The following is a 21,439-nucleotide window of genomic DNA, read 5'->3' as shown; positions in this document are numbered from 1 at the left end:
ATGGGTGGGTCTAATATACAAGAAAATATCGTAATTCCATAGCAGGCTATTCTGCGAATCGATGAGAACTATGCCTTTTGTCAGTTTGATTGATTGATTGATTGATTGATTGATTGATTGATTGACTGACTGTTTAGGATGTAGCCACTTCAGTGGACACAACATTTGTTCAGTTCATCTTTTCTTCCTACAGCATGGCTACCAATCTGTTCCGCATATTTTACAATAAAGAATATTTCTCCAGCATTAAATGCAAATAAGAGTTCTTCCATCAAATTTTGAATAAAATATCAGAGGAGTTCTTGGGTATATACAATAATCGTACTGTGGATATGATTCCTCTTCAAGAACTCAATATTACAGTCTTTATTCCTGTAAACCCATTTACTGACAAACCCATATATATACGTTATTGAATGCTGTGTCTTGTCCGCCAAACCCGTATATATATATATATATATTGGTGCAGTGGGTACTTCACCAATCTCACAAATGAACGCGATATAGTATCATGCTTTGAGATTCCGTGGAAATGCTCAAAGTAGTTCTGTACGGCAGATATACCAATCCATTTTGCGTGTTTTGAAAGCGATCTGGTGTTATTTCAGCTTAGTTGGAGTGGAACATCTTTCCCGCTAACGTGTAGCCATCATGGAGTCTTGAAGTCTACATTCATCTCTTGTTGATGATGAAATTGAATGTTTCCTCATAAATAGTGATTCTGGAGAGCTATATTTGATAATGAAGATGGAGAATATCTAAGTGGCGATAATTAACTACAAGACAGTGCAAGACAAAGTAGTAATGATGAATCTCATGCAGAATTATCACCTCTTCCTCATAGAAATTATTTTTTCCCCAAACATAAATGATTTTGATAATACCAGTTCTTGGATAAAATATTTTATGTTATATTTCAGTAATAGTATCACTGAGCGGAGTAGCTGCACGTATTAACATGCTATGGCTATGGGGCCAAGCTCTGCACTCAGCAGGTGAGTGGGTTCGAACCCCGTCGTCATCTGTCCTGAGATTTTTTTGTGGTTTCCCTTTTGCGCCCCCATGAAAATGTCGGGGCAGTTCCTATTTATAAACCACAGCCAATTGCTTCCACTTCTTTACCCAGTTTCATTCATTTCATATTCGTCATATTTTCAACTGAGATTTGCATAAGGAAGGACATCCGGCCATGAAAATATGGTGTAAACTATAATCTCACTTCATCCCCAACCCCGTATTGGGCTGCGGGGCTAAGGGGACAATATGTATTCCATTAATAGTATCATTTAATAATAAGAGTTTAATTATGGTCCGTATTGAATCGAGATTTACAATGCTTATTGAAGATAAAAGGTTTCCACCTATTCAATACATTGACATAGTGATTCAATTAAGACATCACATATTTATAATAAACATTATGGTGTACATTATGGTACCGGTTTCGGCATCTCGCGTGCCATCATCAGCCATTGAGAAAATTATTGCAAGGTATATTGGATGAATACATAAACTATTAGTACAATATAAAATATATACAGAGCATACTATTCTGATTAGCAAGTCTTATTTTTTACATATATACATTAAAATATATTTGCATCCGGGAGATAGTAGGTTCGAATCCCACTATCGGCAGCCCTGAAGATGGTTTTCCGTGGTTTCCCATTTTCACACCAGGCAAATGCTGGGGCTGTACCGTAATTAAGGCCACGGCCGCTTCCTTCCAACTCCTAGACCTTTCCTATCCCATCGTCGCCATAAGACCTATCTGTGTTGGAGCGACGTAAAGCCCCTAGCAAAAAAAAAAAAAAAAAAAAAATATATTTGACTAAGTAGCAAAGACCAATTAATCTTTAGAAAGTTAAATACATCTTAAAACACAATATTATCTTATATGTCAAAAAATTCTGTTAATAGTTGTGCCCATTCGCACGTCCACGACAGATTACAAAATGGCGCCGACTGAAGGTATGGGCCATGTAATCTATTGCAAGCAAGGAATAGACACCTGTTGTGTTGATACAGAGGACCATATACGTCATGGAATGGTCAAATATTCGGGTAAAACGGACAGTGGACGGTCTACAGTATTGTTTAAAAAAAAATAGAAAAAACTTGATTATTAAAAATCTTCATCTTGAATTTTCACGACGTAGAGAGCGGACGCAATTACCGTCAGCGGAATAATTCTTTTAGGAGAAGCAAAGGATCACGCATAAGAAAAGAAGTATTTTCCAACGGTTGAATAAGAATAAAGAATAAGTTTTTGTCAAGATTCACAAGCAGTTCAGACAGAAAATAGACGTACTGAATTCATTATCTTACGAAATTGCTGATACGTCGGAGAGCTACGAAGAAAAATAAAAAGAAACAAAATTAAGGATTAGAGACGTCAGAGAAGAATAGTAAAATGGCTGTATACTGCAATATAATCTTCAACTTTGAGACTGACAAGAAGATGATGAAGATGATGTGCTAAATATACATGATGGACCAACCTGGGAACAATTCATCTTACCATACGACGAGGCAATGACGAGGAAGGCGACGGGTAACCATCCGACCGAGCCATGACGAGGCAAGGCAACGGGAATCCAGATAGTATTTCCAGAACGAAGGAGCGGATGATGTATCATTTGTTCAACCCGTGACCGAACCGAAGACCCAACTACATCCATTTGGGAACCGAACAGCTGGACCAGGGACAACCATGAGCGAGCTAAGTCATTCACAATATTTTATCGCATAATTTTTGGTTTGCCTACACATGTACCTTAGGTATGTGCCGATGGGCTAATTGTAGACCGATAAATATGGCAATGCAAGTGAAAGTTATCAGCGAAGTGTCAGATATTTAAGTTCGTAGTTACATGATTTAGTAATATAGCAATAGTTTATGATGTAATGGATATATACGTCAATGTATATCGACTAAAATACTTGTATGAAGCGTGAGGTTTGAAAGAGAAGTGTGAAACAGCTGATTTTAATGACATAATGGGAGATTATAGAGATTTCATAGAAGTAATGTTTAAAGTTGACGTCACGAGTGGTTGTGCGCGGTATAGAAATAAACAAATGGAATTACGCATTGTTTGGTTCATAGAAAGGGCATTGAACTCAGTCTTGGGTTATGAGAAGCAGCGACTTGTAGGTGTTATATTAAGAAACAGTGTGGTATTTTGACGTAGTCGTGAAGTTGGGAATGCGATAAATTATTATGGAGGCTACGGTAATATATATTAGATGGATGTTGTAATAAGGATATGATTATGTTAATTGGATGAAAGGTTCGAGTTATATATAGTGATATGAGATGTTTCACGCGATGCAGAGCCAACGTGTACCTGCAAGTTAAGATATGCCACACTACAAGTTTATTTTATGATTCGTTTACGTAAGATTGCCCTCACCGCTGGAGCGACACAAGCCAAGGTACGAACTGGGTTTACTATTATAGATGTATGCTCGTGACGTAATCGTATGTCAGTGTAGATGATTTATAATGAACATCAGAATACTACGATACTTTGAATAGCTGTAGTTAACCAGATGCATTACGACACCGATGTATATGAGATTATGTTTCTAAACCTCGCGGCATAGCGCTTCCATACTAGTTGCGAGAGAGAAAAGTAGCTTGCATTGTAGTTGAATGTTATTGGAATATAACTAAAGAAAGGGACATTGAACCTAAAAGGACATGTGTATGACAGCCAAAGATTATGTTGAAAATTAGTTAGATAGCTAGATCGATTAATATTCTCCGTTTGAACGTACATTTCTTTAACGAACTTCAGCTAGGATAAAGCTAGAGTAGGAGCCGTATTTACCAGGCACTAGGAAAGAATGCCTTAGTTCGTAAGTAGTTATCCACATACAACGAGATCGTTGCAACAAAATCATGACTTCGGATTTTACTCAAAATTATCTTGATTTACTCAGATCTATTTTCGATTTCCTTTGATTTACTCAGGTTTATTTACATGTATTCAAATTTAGTCAGACTTAACTTATTAGTGTATTCAAGATGCATTTCGGCTGGATATTGTGTCCAAGTGAGACTGGTTTAATCAGACTAAAGAAAGTGAACTATCGTAACAAGTTAATTGTGTTGATGTTATACTTACGTTCCAATTGCAAGGTGGACCTGAGATGTGTCCAGTGATCTATTGTAAATGTGTAAATACTTAACTTCTACTTCACAAAGGAACTGATCTTCTTAATAATTTTAAATACTGAATATTATTTTTGCTTTATTTTACGAGCCAGCGCTGACTCATTCTCCATACTTATTTTGAGTCAATTTTAAATGATGCGTCGCATAATATAGTAATTTAATAATTTAATATTTTATTAATAAATATCTTGTTATTTTTCTATAATTGCTTGTGTCATGAATTCTTTAATTACTCTCTTGTTCGTAGGTTAGTTCATAGCTAGAGAGGTACTGAGTAATTGAGTGTTTCATTTAACTATGGTAAGTTCTCTCGAAGTCAATATTCTGATAAAGGTTGTCGACGATTATTATTATTATTATTATGTCGTGAGTGTCGGTAGGTGTAACCCGTGAGCTGGGATTCTCTTGAACTCACGTAAAGCGAATTCTACAGTAAGATTACATGTCTTACTTGCCATAAGAAAACCCCGAGGTATCCGCTGAGCGACTCCAATTCGTCTAACTAGGCTGCCCAACGACGAGTGAAAATGGAGGTATCGGGTAAAGAATGTAAACCGTCGACGAAGCTGTTACATAGTTAAAAATGTCTGTAATTGGCCTAGAAAAGTACAAGGAATTCCTTATAAAATTTATCATTAGTCCTTCAATAACATCTGACGTGTTGAATAGGCCTACATAATTTCTAGAACTCTGTTCTTTGGTTAAGGTATGAGTTGTACGTTTTTATGTAAAACAGTCCCTCACAATATATAGTTATAAGATTAATATCGTATACAAATTTTCCTTTGTATTTAAAATATCACAGTCTTTGTATGACTATTATAAAACCTCTAGTTGTTGATATGATTTAAGCTTGAACTCTGCATTCATACTATTATTCAAAAAGTAAAATTGTATGGCTGAGGCCGTATGTTGATGGCTGAGATCTTAAGAAATTGTTTCAATGTCAGGTGGAATGGACAGGATAATACTGATCTCGAATCCAAATAGCATTAAGATCAGGGGAAAGGTGACTAATTAACCATAAAACCTAGACAGGAAAGGTTGAAAAAAAAGGAGCACAGTACAAATAAATTGGCAACAAAGTCGGCCTTAACTCAGTGTCCTAAGGTTATCATCCTTGTTTAAAAAATGTACACTCCTGAGACTTTTCTTGTTGGTAACAGCCACATAATTGTGCAATGTCTACCAGATGATTACATATGAAATGTCATATGTTTGGAGGATCAACTTCTAATGATTACCAGAGACATTAAGGTGTAAGAAAATTGTTCGCTCAATCTAACCAATAATCAACAGTTTTTTATCGTCATATTTCCATACTACAATGATGTATGACTTGGTTGTTTGAAGGTAAATCTTGTAAGCTGATAATACACATCAATTTCAATATTCAGGTTTTGCTACTGTAGTGAATTAGTTGGTGCTCTTGAGAGCAAAATTGAAATCTATATAAATGGATGAATATGTCAAGATTATATTGCCAAACTGAATGTGTTCATCGGAGTTCTTTTACAACTCAACATACACTAAGCTTCATCTTATGCTGTGAACCTCTCCCGGTGCAGAAGTCCAATGACCTTGACCAGTATGTTGTTCATAAGAAACCAGCACACAAATTGACTATTCATGCTTTACTGTTGAATAATTTCAATAATTTTAAATTATTTTTACAGGCCCTATCCTTGTAAAACATGCAACAAGCCTAAAAGCAAACTTCTAATACAAGAATCATGCTGTACAAACTTACCATCACTCTGCTGAACTTGTACCCCGGCCAAAGATCTCAACAGCATACTATGAGGAGATACTTCCGATGAACCTTCAGTAGCTGCCTCTTCTTTCACAATATTCTGCTCCAAAGACACTGGCTCTTCTGATTCTGCATTTGACTGAGCATAAAAACCTGTCACTTCCATGTCTTCAGAATCAGCACTCTGCCTAGAGGTTGTGTCCACATCATCATGGGCATCACCCTCTAAATCCTCACCGTCTACAGGTTCTTGCTTCACTATTGGAGGAACAACTTTGACAACTTCAAATTCATCTGCAGAGGCTTCCTTGGGATGTTCTGGTTCGTCACCAGTAGGGATATGACTACTACTACCACTGCTCAGCCTTCGAGGGAATGCTTTTCGTCTTTTGGTGGATGTAGGTTGAGGGGAGGAAGGCTGTGAGGAACTTGGTTCGTCAGACGGAATGGGAGGGAATGTGGGGCTAAGTTCACTGGCATGTTGTTGGAAAGCAGCTGAATGTGACTGACCAGAAGAGTATGGCTGCTGCTCAGGGAGAGCAGCATAGGAACTAGTTGTTGATTGTTCATTACTTGATGGATAGTTTGATACTGATGTACAAGAGACATTTGATTGACTAAGGGAAAGTTTTAAATCTGATTCACGGTTCTGCACTGAAAATGAATGTGGAAGAGCTACAGATTTCTCTTTCAGGTGAAGTGTGGATATAGTGGCTGAATGTGTATCCTTGGAGGTAGGTGAAACCAACGGACTCTTCGCTGTTCGATATGAAGGTGTGTATGGTAATGGTTTGGAAGATGGATGATGAGGGATGATTGATGGCGATATTGATAAAGGAGGAGTAACTCTTCGTAACTGTCCTGCAGAAAGGGGAGTAGATTTCTTGAGCTTAGGCTGATGCTGCTGCTGCTTTGGCTGATGAGGTGGCTGCTGTAGTGATGGAGGCTGCTGTTAATAAAGAAAATAGCTCATATTAAAAAAAAAAAAAAAAATGCATGGCAAATATTTTATACAAAATTTCTGGAACACTAACTCAAAGTTTTTAACATATAATTAAAGGAAAAAGGAGAGAAAATAAAAAGGATGGTTTAGGAAACAGGAGAGCAACTAACCAAAACCAAATGAGAAAGACACGTGCAAAGATTATAATACAAAAAAGAAATAATTTAATATTATTTCTTCCTCTTATTTTCTTCAGAGGAGCAATTCAATATGATGTGATGTTTTGACTGGCAAAAGCCTTGAAAGGATACATAAGAAGCTGAAAAGCGAAGAGATAGAGACAGAAGAAAAGTTGGAATTAAGTGGACAAGGTGGGAATATCTACTAATGATTACGTCTGAGTCAGCCCTAGACAAGAGAATGAAACGTACAACCTCTGCATATCTGGAGCAGGTTAATTTAATACAGACAAATGAACAAGAAATAACCTCCTTTGGTTCTGCTCAAGCCATTGTTCCAAGAGTTTTCAGGGGTTTTCAATAGTACTCATATCTGGGAATTATACAGGCCAGGAAAGACAGGAAAGCTCCTTGGAAAATTTGTCATACCAGCTCAGATCTGATGCAAACTACAATTATTGTCCTGACAAATGGGTGTGTTCAGAGCTGGAACATCGGTGAGATATTAAATAAAAGTCAGCCCCAGCATCACAGCTAAAGTTAGCATGCTAGCTTTTGGTCCAAGGGGTCCCAGGTTAAATTCCCAGCCAGGTTGAGGATTTTTACCTTCATTAGTTAATTCCTCTGGCTCTGTCTTCTGGTGCTGTCTTCAAAATTATAATTCATCTTAGAAAGGGCTCCATCCTCACAAATGCGCAGGTCACCTATAGGGTGTCAACCTGAAAGCTCTGCTCCAGGTCTCTCCGAAGGCCACACATTATTTTATTTATTTATTTTTTGGATTTTGGCCAACTTTGGACCACGGTAAACAACTGACTTGCTGGTTAGTCCTTTTTTTCTTTTCCCAGAACTTCATCATTCCTTTCCTCTGACCACATATTCTTGGACTTTTCATTTTGCTTTTCGAGGAACTCCTTTAATTTATCAATTTTAGCTGGAAACATATCTCTATTTAAGATTTCTTTGGGACGGATGCCATCTTTTTCTTGATTATTCTACCCATTTAGTGGTTGCTTTTAATTTCATGATGTAGTTAAAGATTTTCTTTGTTAGTCGACTCTTGCTCATTCTTGTGAGGTGCCCCTAAAACTTCAGTCTCCTCTAACGTTGGTGTCTGTGATGTTTTCTGTCTGTCTGTATAGATCTTCATTTATCTTCTTTCTCCATGTACTATCCTTTCTTTTTTAGGGTCCTACGATCTTTCTCAAGATTTTTCTTTCTTTCTTTCTTTCTTTTGTCTCTAGTTCATCCATTTTCTCTTTCTTATTCAGTATCAGACATTCTGAACTGTAAAGTCCCACTGGCTTAAATAACCACGGTATAGTGTCTGATCTTTGCTCTGTAAGATATCGTTCTTTTATTGTACCTATTCTGCACTAATCTATAGGCTAACTGCATCTTTCTGGCCCTTCCCTTATTAGCTTCTTTATCAAGCCCCTTCAGCTGGATCCATTCACCAAGATATTTATATTTATATGACCTCTTGACTTTCCCATGCTTTGTTTCCAGATGCTTTTCTTTATTAAGTTTGTATTCTATGAGATATGAGATCCTGAGTCCTGCTTTCTCTGCAATTTCATGTAATTTTTCAAGCATTATTTGGGCTTAATTTTTTATCTCCTGCTAACAATTCAATGCCACATCATCAGCCAATGCTAAGCAATCCACCTTCAAATTCTACTTCTTTGTACCTAAATAGATTCCTTCTATCCCTTCTTTTATTATCTTCCTCCAAGTTCTCATTACTTTTTCCAAGACAATGTTAAACAAAATCGGTGATAATCCTTGTCTGACTTCTGTCTGAATCTCAAAGGGATCTGAGATTTCCTCATGAAAGTTAACTTTGGAGATTTGTTTCATCAGTGTTAGTTACAAATGCCCTTGTTAGGGGATCATCAATTCCAAATTCTTTCAAAACACTGAAGAGTGTCTACTGGTCGATGGAGACATAGGCTTTTAAGTCTACAAACACAACCACCGTATTTTTCTCTTGTATAGCTCTAATTCTGAGGATACTTTTCAGACTAAAAATCTGCTCCACACAGGATCTTCCCTTTTTAAAGCCCCTTGATATTCACCTATTTAATTATCTACCTGTTCTTCTACTGTGTTTAGTAGCACCTTGGAAAATACTTTGTAAGAAATAGGTAAAAAAGAAATTCCTCGATAGCTGTTTGGGGTCAGTGTGGTCTCCTATCTTCTTCTCTCTCTCTCTCTCTCTCTCTCTCTCTCTCTCTCTCTCTCTCTCTCTCTATATATATATATATATACATATTTCGTATGGAACAAATGCTCTACATGATCTACAAACAAATATGTGCATAATAAATTAAAAATGAACGTCAAAGACTCTTCGACCAGGAAAGCGCTGGAGCCCTTCCCAAACACCTGTGAAGCTAAGCTGTGGACACTCCCGAATGATGTGGTTCATCGTCTGTTCTTGAGCTCTCCAGTCACAAGCAGGTGAATCTAGCCATCCCCATTTGTGCAGCGTTGCTTTGCACCTACCATGACCAGTTCGTATGCGGTTTAATTGGCACAAGGTAGCTCTTGGTAGATCAGTTCTTGGAACATGCTGGGAAGGATCATCTAATTGGATTTGACAAGATGATGAGAAATCTCTCCACCCTTCCTTCCAGACTTTATTAATGTTGAAAGGCCCTGGCTGCTTAAACCTTGGAGGGCCAAGCATTTTCACACCTGCAGAGTGCCAAGTGGGGTACAATATCGATCCAAAGTTATTTTATAATAAGTACACTTCATAAACAGTCATTAAGTCATTTCTACAACTGTATTTAGTGTATTGATGAAGTTCAACAAAAAATATTGTAAGCTGAACAAGTAAAAATGAAAAAAATAAATAGAAAAACACGCAGTACAAGCAAACACCGATTAACTATTCATACATTTCTGTTCAGTTCTCGATTGAAACACTTGAAACAAACTTTCTATTTTACATTTACATTTCAGAATGTTGTTACCCACCACATTTCAGTTCAGTTCTCACACTTGAAGCTAACCGTTTTCCTTGCTTGTTCTTTGCAGATCCACTTGTGGCACATTGAGCAAGTGAAATCAGTCTTTCTATCCTTGGTTCTTGAACAAAATGTGCATCTCCCACTTTTTCTCCTAGTGGGCTTACTTAGCTCCATCTGCTGTTGCCGTTTTACCCCAAATGTTGCAGCAGTCCTTATAATATGGGTACATAGATTTGGATTTTCAGTGTTGTGTCGTTCAATAAGTGGCTTCACAAGGTATTTACAGAGCTCAATAAAAAAATATTGTCTTCTGTCATTTCTTCCACTCATCCAATCAGTTTTTTTTTTTTGCTAGTTGCTTTACGTCGCACCGACACAGATAGGTCTTATGGCGACGACGGGACAGGACAGGGCTAGGAGTGGGAAGGAAGCGGCCGTGGCCTTAATTAAGGTACAGCCCCAGCATTTGCCTGGTGTGAAAATGGGAAACCACGGAAAACCATTTTCCGGGCTGCCGACAGTGGGATTCGAACCTACTATCTCCCGAATACTGGATACTGGCCGCACTTAAGCGACTACAGCTATCGAGCTCGGTCCAATCAGGTTTAGTGAACGTGAATAGAAAATATGTGTTCAAAGATGCTGTGTCCAGTATATTCATAAAAAGGTGGAGTGGCCATCTTTGGGTTGTTCTGCAACATGTGTATCTTCGTACCATCTGGTCAACGGGTTCTACTCTGCTCTTTGTTTTGTTATAGTGAGCACTCATTTTAGAAATTATTTCCTCATAGTTCTCTAGTACTGTGGCATCATGGTGTTCTGTTGACAGGAGAATCACACATTTCTTTGGTTTAGGTACATACGAAACTAGAGTCATAGTGTCAGTGAATGCAAACACAGATTTCTCTGGGATTTTGTTACTAACCAGTTCCACCGGTATGTCTTTCTTGTTTTTTCTCGTTGTCCCTGCTAGTCAGTTTATGCTGAAGAAGTTCCTGTGCCAGATCAAAGCCTGTGAAGAAACTGTCTACTGTTATGGCATGCCCTGATCCAAATCAAGAACAACTCCTTTTGCCTGCTCTTTCTCTGGTTGTGAACCAACTTTCCCCAGATACACTTGAAAGTTTAGTGTAATGATATTTCACACCTGCTAACACCCACACTTTTATTCCGTATCTTTTAGATTTTGATTTCATATAAACTCTGAAAGGGCGTCTTCCTTGAAATGACACCAATTGTTCATCAGCTGTGACAAAGGCACCAGGCTCAAAACATTCCACACAGTTTCTAGCAAATTTATTACACACATCCTGTAGAGCTGCTAGGTTTGTTTTTGGTGCCTCCTTTCTTCTCTTGTAGATCAAAGCGAATGAGGACGAGTAGAAGCTTGAACCTAGCTTAGGACATTGTTGCGGCGTAAATATCCAATCTGACAGTTTCGTCTGTTTTCCACATTTCATCTATATTCTCACAATTGTCCCTAGAAGCTCCAGCCACAAGCAATATTCCGAAGAAAGCTTTCATTTCAACATTATATGCAGGAACAAGGTTTCTCTTCTCACAAGGGTGATTTTTGTTCCATTCATTCTATTTCATCATCATCAGTAACTGGTATACGGTCCATTGTTGTCAACTATACTAACTGTTACAAGTTCAACACAGTGAATTTAAGCTGATGAATCTGTACTGCCAACTTCCCTGTAACAATGTTACCACAAAGTACCAAAAAGTAGTTCATGAAAAGGAATTTCACAGAGTGCCAAGTGGGGTACATTTTGGACCCCAGAAGAAAAATCCTTGTCTGAATAGAATATACTACTTCTTATGAACTGAGTATATTATTATTGCATTCCACAATAATTAAAAGTCAGCTACTAAAAATATTGATGCACAGAAATCATTATGTTGTTAAATAACTTTGAAAAATGTGGCTGGAGGACAAAATGTACCCGCTTGACCCTCCAAGGGTTAATAATGTTATCATCCCAAATAGGCTTCCTGGATTTCAGATACAGGGTTGGTGGATTATTCAGTACTGAGTGAATCGCAAGGTGATTGAAGTCAGGACAGTTGTAAGTTTTCCAAGTATGGGCAGCAGCTTCTTGTCTTCTCAGCTGTGGAGGAGGTATACTTGCTAGTACATGCAACCATGGCACAGGGGTTGATCTTAATGTGCCCGTTATGATCTTTAAAGTTTCATTGAGCTGAGTATCCACTCTGTGGACATGAGCACTTCTATACCATACCGGTGCACAGTATTCAGCAACAGAGTAGACTAGTGCAAGGCTTGCCATACAAAGAGTGCTTGCATCAGCACCCCATGTTGTGCCGGCCAGATTGCGAATTATGTTATTCCTGGACTTAAGTATTCCTGCAGTATTCTCGAGGTGTTTTCTGTAAGTCAGAGAGCGGTCCAGAGTAACTCCTAGGTATTTAGGGATTTAGGGTTAGGATTGTTTCTCACTTTTTTTTTCTTTTCTTTTTTTGCAGAATGAAATGTTCAGCTCTGTCCTGGAGATTCTGTTGTTAAGGTGAAAAGCTGTTACCTCCGTTTTTGATGGGTTTGGGCAAAGCCTCCATTGTTCGAAATAGTTTTCTAGTTTCTGTAGATCCTGTGTCAGGATTTCTTCTCCTTCTTCAAGATGGTTAGTTTGAATTGCTATGGCAGAGTCATCAGCATAGCAGAACTTATGGGACATTCTGGTACATCACTTGTATATAGGTTGATGAACAATGGGGCTAAGACAGATCCTATAGGGAGGCCATTCTTGATGGTGTACAACTTGCTCATCTTGTCACCTGCACACACTCTGAAATAACGATTCCTTAACATGGTGGATAACAGGGCAGTGAGTCTTCTACATGGTAGTGCTTGTTTTATCTTCAGCATTAATTCATCAATGCACACTGTATCATATGCAGCAGTTAAGTCGATGAAAGCCACAGATGTTTACAATCCTCTTTGGAAACCTGCTTCTATAAAAGATGTTAAAGCTAAGACTTACTCACAACAGCTTCATTTTTCCCTGAATCCAGCCTGTTCTGGTGGTATTCTGCTGTCTAATGTGCAGTATAAATTCTGTTGTAAATTAGGCATTCCAGAATTTTATAGCAAACATTGAGGAGTGAAATTGGACCGTAGCTTGCTGGGTCATCTGCTGGTTTCCCAGGCTTAAGGATTGCGATGATTTTTGCTATTTTGAACTCTGGTGGTGTTTGTCCTCTGGCGAGGATATCTGAGAAGAAATTCCTGAGCCACTTCCTGCCATTACTTCCTAGGTGAGTTATAAATTCTGGAAATATACCATTCAGATCAGTTGCTTTTCCAGATTTCAGAGATCAAATTGCTTGATTTAGTTCAGCACTCAGAAAAGGAGAGGAATAAAATGTGTTATCATCCAGCTGATCATTGATTGCTTTAAGACTCTCTTATATAATTTTGTATTGGCAGGCATCGATCGGAACATCTTCTGACTTCTTTTTAATGTGTTGTGCAACGGAAGTCCAGTTCTGGAAATTGGTGTTGTTGCTCCAAGTTTTCTAAGAAGTGACAAACCTTTGTGAATGGAGTGAGTAAAATCAAGACCTTTTGTTGTGCTATGCCAGTGTTCCCTTCACTGAGTGTTCAAGGATTGTATAATCTGAATGCCCAAGGTAGGATCTCTGTTTTCTTCATATGCTTTAGCAGGCTCTTCAGTCTCTTCATTCCAGCAAGGAATGTAGTTCCTTCTATACCCATGACGTATGCTAAGTTTTGCTGCTCCAATAATGGTTCCAACAAAGCGCTTATAATTCTCTAGTTTAGGTGGAATCCAGCAAAGATGAGAATCAACCTCATGAGAATACTTCATCCACTGCGCTTTCTTGAAGTTCCATCTGGGTTTCCGTTTAGTTCTAATTAATGGGACTTGTAAACAGGTGGTTAAAATAATAGGACGATGCTGGCTGTGTGGAAAACCTGATAGTAAATATCTTGTTTGAGGTAAAGGAATACGGTTAGCATCCATTGTTATAAGACAGAGATCAGGATTGGTGTCTTCACGCCATCTAGCAGAATGGAAAGATTTTTTTGTCTTTTGCATCATAGGACAGGTGAAGTTGGATCTGGTCCATCCAATCCGTTAGCTTTTCTCCATTTTTATAATTTTTGTCATACTCCCATGAAGTGTGATGACTGTTGAAATTTCCAAGGTAAACACCTGGATGACTTATGGCTGAAAGAGGGGGATTTGGCCAGCGTTCCTGTGGTGGTTTTTACACTGCAGATATTGTTATTCCCATTTCGTTGACAGAGATGATTTCAATATTACTTTGTCGATAGCAAGAAGTAACACTGTAATCGGATATGTCCTGGCGAATGTACATGATAGAACCATAAATCTCTGAACCAAGCATGCCTACAATTTTATAATCAGGTATTCTTGCTCTAGATTCTACCTGATCATCTTTTAGATGGGTTTCTTGTAGGGCGATGAGATCAATTTTATGTTCTTTAGATAATTTACTCAGGTATTCGCATTTATCTTTGGATATGCCTTCAATGTTCGGTTGCAGGACATGGGCACAAGGTCCAATGCATTTTGAGTTCTGTGTGCATTGGCTCTTAAAGGAGCCATTGGGATACATTTGTAGATCATAAAAACCAGGAGAGATACGAGATCTAGTTCAGTTACCGTGCAGACCACTGCCCAGGGTACACCATCGTGGAGGCTGTCTACACATCGTACCAGTTCTTCTTCTTCTTATTATATTATTAAATTATGATTACAAATATCGTTTGTGAAAATTGAGATTATGCTCATGAAACCGCTGAAATACAACCTTCATAAAAGATCAAAAAATTAACATAGTTCTACCATTTAAATATCTTGGAGAAATCATCATACAAAACTTAAACAAGAAAGAAATGCAGATAAATAGAAATAACAAAATGAAAAAAGGCCAATTTCTAACCTGGTCAACATATAATATGTCTGTCAATAGACACTAAGAACTAAAACTATAAAAACGTAACTCTCCCAGTAGCTACTTATGCTTGTGAAAACCTGTTCCAAATTAAAAACGAAAAACGAAGGAGAACTGATCAGCTCCTCAAAACTGAAAGAAAAATCATTAGAACTTGCATAAATAAAAAATACCAGGTTGAAGGAGTCTGGAAAAATCCTTCCTAATGAAACTGTCCATTGCGAGATTGACTCAATCACCAGCATAATGAAGAAGAAAAGAATCTCATATTTCTTCCACATCTTACAACTGCCAAAAAATTAGCTTTTACAACAACTAAGTGAATGAATTAAAAACTATTGGGCAGATCACAAGAACCCAACAGTAAAATTTTCAAAGAGAAAGTCAACTAATAATAATAATAATAATAATAATAATAATAATAATAATAATAATAATCAAAATAATAATCTTGTACTATACCCTGTACACAGTCTTCACAGAATATAGTTGGGGACAAAACATGACGACCTCGCCTCACACCACTACCCTCCAGCGGCAGCCCGGTGTCCATTAGGGGCTAATAGGATTTACTACCTCTGCCGTAGTCAGAGTTGCCAAATCGTCAACTTCATTAGCACCAAATGAGCCAGAGCACGAATAAAGCATTCTAAAGGAATGTATTTGTCATTTCGATGTAAACTGAATTATTAATATTATTATTATTATCATTATTATTTTAGCTTGGAATTTAGACATGAAAAAATTAATGTTAATATTGTATTATGGCGATTTAGTGTAGCTTATGAGGTAACGACGAGAGACTCCTGAATACTAAAACACAAACTTAAACGACCCATAAAACTGGACTAGCTCAGTTATAGTGCGACGGGTTACTAACCCGAAGTCAGGAGGTGCCATGGGTTCAAATCCAGCCGGCTGTTCTTGAAATGATTTTTGTAGCTTTCCATTTCACGTAAATGCCGGAACATTATAATGCGGAAATAGCCACATGAATAATAATAATAATAATAATAATAATAATAATAATTACTGCTGTTGTTGTTGCTATTATATAGGCCTAATTTTTAAAAGAATTAATGTTCAAATTACCCAATTTTTATCCCACCAATAGGTTGCACAGTTTGTAAAGTAAACCATTTTAAAAAGTGAAAATAATAATGTATTCATACTGAAAGATGAGACATCTGAATTATTATTAACTATTCATAATTAGTATAATTAATGACTCCTCCGTGGCCCAGGTGGTAGCCTCTGACAGTTAAGGGAAATTAATACACTTTAAGGCGTTAACTCCCACTTTAGGGTGTTTTGCAAACGATAAAAAGCTTCAAATAGGTTGGATTAGTTATTATTTATTTACTTTATTTTACTTTATTATCCATAAATATTTGTAAAAGGGAAAACATACATTTAATTTGACGTGTAGGTCCACAGAAAAAATAGTTATTATTATTATTATTATTATTATTATTATTATTATTATTATTATTATTATTATTAACAAATACATCGCAATTGGGAACAGGTGGCAATGATCACTTACATTAGTGTGATGATAAAGTAAAGTTAAAACATAATTACCCAACTACAACTACTACAAGAGTAGAACAAGCAATTTCATGAAAAGATAATATTACAAGAATTTCTGCTTCCGAACATTATTTTTGCTATTTGTTTTACGTTGCACTGACACAGATAAGTCTTATGGCGACGATGGGATAGGAAAGGCCTAGAATTGGGAAGGAAGCGGCCGTAGCCTTAATTAAGGTACAGCCCCAGAATTTGCCTGGTGTGAAAATGGGAAACCATGGAAAACTATCTTCAGGGCTGCCGACAGTGGGGTTCGAACCCACTATCTCCCGGATGCAAGCTCACAGCTGCGCATCCCTAACCGCACAGGCCAACTAGCCCGGTGAACTTCCTTTTTTGTGAGGGTTACATAGGTGTTCACATCACTGATTTTAACTTTTTTTCACCGTAGTAACATAGATTCCTGTCGCTTCCGAAGCAAAATTATTTAAATTTTTACCAGTTATAACACCTCCATTTCCTAAAACACCTCGTAAGAAATTTTTAATGTTCCTCGCCAACATCACGGTTTGTTTTTGTAATTTAACACCTCTGCCAATCACATTTTTGTCACTTTTAGTTGGAGTTCTTGGTAAGGTAGGAGAAGAAGAAGGTCCAGGCAGCTGATTTAATTCCGCTTTGTTACACTATGATTTACCCACGGCCGGAAGAATACTGACATATTACTGCTCTTGCGCTAAACTGATGTTATAAATATTACAAATATCAGTTATTTCATATCTTACTATTAATAATGTTCACTAGGTCACTACACTGCCCTCAACATGAAGAAAGAGTCAAGACTGAAGAGAGTGGTTTGGCAACCTCTCCATACCATGCAAGGATCACATGGAGCTCATTAACTCGGCAGGGTGCAGGGTGGGATTTACAGCTGGCTTCCAGGTCGCTTCCAAGAACTGAGGTCGTCATGTTTTGTCCCCAACTATACTTCATGAGATCTATGGTGCACTCAACATCTGGCATTGTTACTGTAAAGTCAGAAACAGGACTCATCAGATCAGATGACCCATTTCCAGTTGTCCACTGTCGAGTTCTTATGGTGTTTAGACTAATGAAGTTGTGCTTTTTTGTAGAAACAATAGAAGTGGGCTATTACGTAGTACGATACTCCAGAAGAGTGTGTTGTGTACATTCCGAAATTGGCATATGCAGATGATGTTCATAATTAGCATGCCAGTTTGATGTGCAACGTATTTCCTTCCAGTTTCTGAACACGATTGACTGTACCATGTAACACACCAGCAAAGTCAACCACCTCCTGTGTCCTTCAGATTGTCCAAATGCGACCACACCTTTCAGCCAGTCCATTATGAGCAAGCAAGTGTGACCTACTGATAGGTTTGCTTGACTATGATGCATAGAGGCCTCTGATGATGAAAAAAAAAACTACTGCTTTTCTTGTGTTTGAAGAAAACTTTTTGTTTCATTTTACAACATATTCTGTGCTGTATTATGTGACATTTCTTTGGCTTTTAATAGTTTTTAATTTTATAATTCTCATAATTTATAATTTATTTTATAGTATTTACAAAAAAATACGGAGAATGATTAGTTTTTAAGCAAAAGCTACTTTCTTTTAGGTTTTAACTTAGTTTATATATGTATATATATTTATATATAACTGTGAAGATTTCTAATCTGTTGCAACTAACGCAAGATTAATGAAACTAGAAAATACCTGAAAAAATTAAATTTAATTCAGCAGAGTGAGTACAAGGCATTTGGATTTTGCCAAAGAGCTGCAGTAGATGCAAATGAAGGATGTGGAGGTGCTTACGTCAGTCAAAAAGGCTATCACACAGAATGCTGAAAAAGGTATCATTCACACAGGCTGATAAGAGTGCTGAAAAGCATAACATTCTATAATGAAGTATATAGTGTCATCATCATCATCATCATCACCACCACCGCCATATTTTTTTCTTGCTACTGGTTTTACGTTGCACCGACACAGATAGGTCTTATGGCGACGATGGGATAGGAAAGGCCTAGGAGTTGGAAGGAAGCGGCCGTGGCCTTAATTAAGGTACAGCCCCAGCATTTGCCTGGTGTGAAAATGGGAAACCACGGAAAACCTTCAGGGCTGCTGACAGTGGGATTCGAACCCACTATCTCCCGGATGCAAGCTCACAGCCACGAGCCTCTAACCGCATGGCCAACTCGCCCGGTATCATCATCATCATCATCATCATCATCATCATTAATGCCCCACTCCAGTCGCCTGGGTGTGGTTAACAAGCCTCCTCCACTCCTTTCTGTCCTTCCACTTTTCCTGCTCCATTACTTCTGCTACATCCAATCCAGCTTCTCTAATGTCCTTCCAAATCTGATTCATCCAACTTCTTCTCAGTCTTCCACCTGGTCTCTATCCCTTAAGTTCTCTTTCCAATTCCCTTCTTGCTACCCGTTCCTTTCCCATTCTTTTTACATGTCCGAACCATCTCACTCTTGCTTTCTGTATGTTCTGTACCAACGGTTCTATATTTAGCTATTCTCTGATTTTAATATTTTGAATTCTATCTCTTGTCTTTTTAACCGATGTTCTTGAAAATTTCATTTCTATTGCTTGGATCTTACTACTATTGTTATGAATGATCTCCGCTACTGCTACGTATACTTCCTACCTTCGCATGCTGGTTTTCGCCGATCATGCCACCACTGCCTCACCCACTCTTCTGCTATGCTCACCTGTCGTCTGCCTACCCTGTTCATCACGTGATCCTGACGTTATCTTCTTCTCCACGCACCGCCTTCTCCGCCTGTGTGTGTGCTTGCGCTAACCTCTATTGGACACGTGATTACGATGTTTCTGGAATATGCTGGCTTTCAACTTCTCTATTCTTCTCGACGTTTCTGTACGACTATATAATCTCGCTCCACCGCTCTAAAAATTGAGTCTGGATTCGTTATAGAGTGGTGGAAGCACCCATACAACTACTATGTTCTATATTGTGATTTACCATCTGGACTGTTATTTTCTTCAGGTTATCCGGTGAGCAAGTTTTTTCATAATGTTATTTTGACATTAAATTCTTCATTGGGCCATCTGCCCCACTTGAACTTCACTTTCGCCAGCTTATTACGGCATCAAAAATATATATGCAGGACATTATTTCGACTAAAACCTTTCAAACACGAACTGTACTACGGACAATGGAATTTTGAAATCACAATATCTGATTCCTTGAACCAATGCTACCTTTTGATATAATAATTATAATAACACATTCTGCAGCGAAACTTCACCCGGCGAAGAGAATCCCTTTCCGAGTTCCACCCCTACTTCATTTTCCTTTTCCCTTCTTTTCACATCTTCTTTCAGGTTGCTTCCTCTATTTCGACTTTTATTATTCTTCATTGTACCCTTAATACTTATTCATACGGTTTTGATGTATTTCTAAATATCTATATTGTAAATGTGGCACATTTTCCTTGTCTTTCAAAGTTTCCTCTACATATTTCAGTCTAGCAAACTCTTACTTGTTGAGAAATGTTTACTATTTTATTTGTTATATACATATCTTATTTACTTTGTTAAGTTCGAGATTTTTCTTGTTCCTGTCACTTTCTCTTGGTCCTATTCCTTCTCACTGCGCGAATTCTGGCGTAAATTATTATGATTATTATTATGATTATTATATTGTGCTGCTTCTTCTACCACATGTATGCTTGAGCTATATATATATCAACTAATACAGTATACTATTTTATCTCTGCATCATACGTACCTACGATGATAGCTGAGGGTATCTGTATGAACACCCTCACAACAGTATTATATTCTGAACATCCTCACAACTGTACAATAGCCGAGCTCTTATTGTCTCTTATTAGTTACCAGTGTTTCTAGTCTGTATGTTATTAGTAGGAAATACTGTTTATATAATGTTAATTTCATTCTCTTGGGTATTTTGTCATCCTATAAGAGCTCTCTGACTCAATAAAATGTTGTACCTTTACTTAGTCTGTTGTTCATTTCAGGGTTGATTTAATTTCATCCATTAATAATGCTACCCAGATATGTAAACTGCTCTACATTCTCCATCTATGTTCACTTGGCTTCTCTTTTTCTCTTTTCCACAGTGCATGACTACAGTTTTCTTTTTACTAATTGCCATTCCAAACTCCTGCAGATTTTCATTCCAAATGTCCAGTCTCCTTTGTACTTCCTTTTCACCCTTTCCCCAAATCACCACATCATCTGCAAATACCAAAGCATTCACTTCATCACTACTGATACTCTGTTTTACATTTTTTATGATTTCATCCATCAATATAATAATGGCGACAGTGCAATTTCTTGCTTGAGACTTTTTTATGTATAAAATGTTTCAGAGTCACCACTCCCCACTTATACATTGCTTTTACTCTCATGATACAACATATTTATCTTGATAATTAATGACTTTGGTACATTCCTTTTCAGTAGGCATTCTCATACATGTTTTCTCTTAACTGTATCATAAGCTTTTTCCAAATCTAAAAATACAAAGATGATTTCCTTGTTCCTTTCCAGATGTTTTTTCATTATCGTTTGCACTGTAAATATCAAGTCTACAGACTGTTGATCTATTCGGTCTAAAGCCATATTGTTCTTCTAATGGTTAGTCCACACCAAAGTTAATAAACAATGTTTACGAAACAAAGTTAATAAACAATGTTAAGGAATACATTTCTCAAGATGTTAATAAACTTTTGTTAACAAACTTCTTTACATTGTGTCCACACCAAAATATCTGTTTGTGAGGTTACAATGGATAGCGTCAGGAAGAAGAAAATACAGCTGCAGCTTTCATTATTTTAATGAGTGCAATTAGAGAAAAATGCAGACGCAAAGTGTGGCAA

General features: G+C 37.5%; 1 protein-coding gene across 6 annotated transcripts in view; it reads right to left on the bottom strand.

The window, feature by feature from the left end:
- Window positions 1-21,439, bottom strand: part of LOC136856828 (protein abrupt) — a 248,091-nt gene that overhangs the window by 138,268 nt on the left and 88,384 nt on the right. For all 6 annotated transcript variants that reach the window (XM_067134990.2, XM_067134989.2, XM_068224982.1 and 3 more), the window contains exon 4: window positions 5,934-6,885. In XM_067134990.2, coding sequence (XP_066991091.2) covers window positions 5,934-6,885 — 952 coding nt within the window. The remainder of the gene's footprint in view (window positions 1-5,933; window positions 6,886-21,439) is intronic.

The sequence above is a fragment of the Anabrus simplex genome, chromosome 1 (genome assembly GCF_040414725.1).
Source record: "Anabrus simplex isolate iqAnaSimp1 chromosome 1, ASM4041472v1, whole genome shotgun sequence".
In the NCBI taxonomy this organism is placed as follows: Eukaryota; Metazoa; Arthropoda; class Insecta; order Orthoptera; family Tettigoniidae; genus Anabrus; species Anabrus simplex.
The sequence above is the reverse complement of the archived record's forward strand: the minus strand, read 5'-3'. Positions and strand labels throughout refer to the sequence as shown.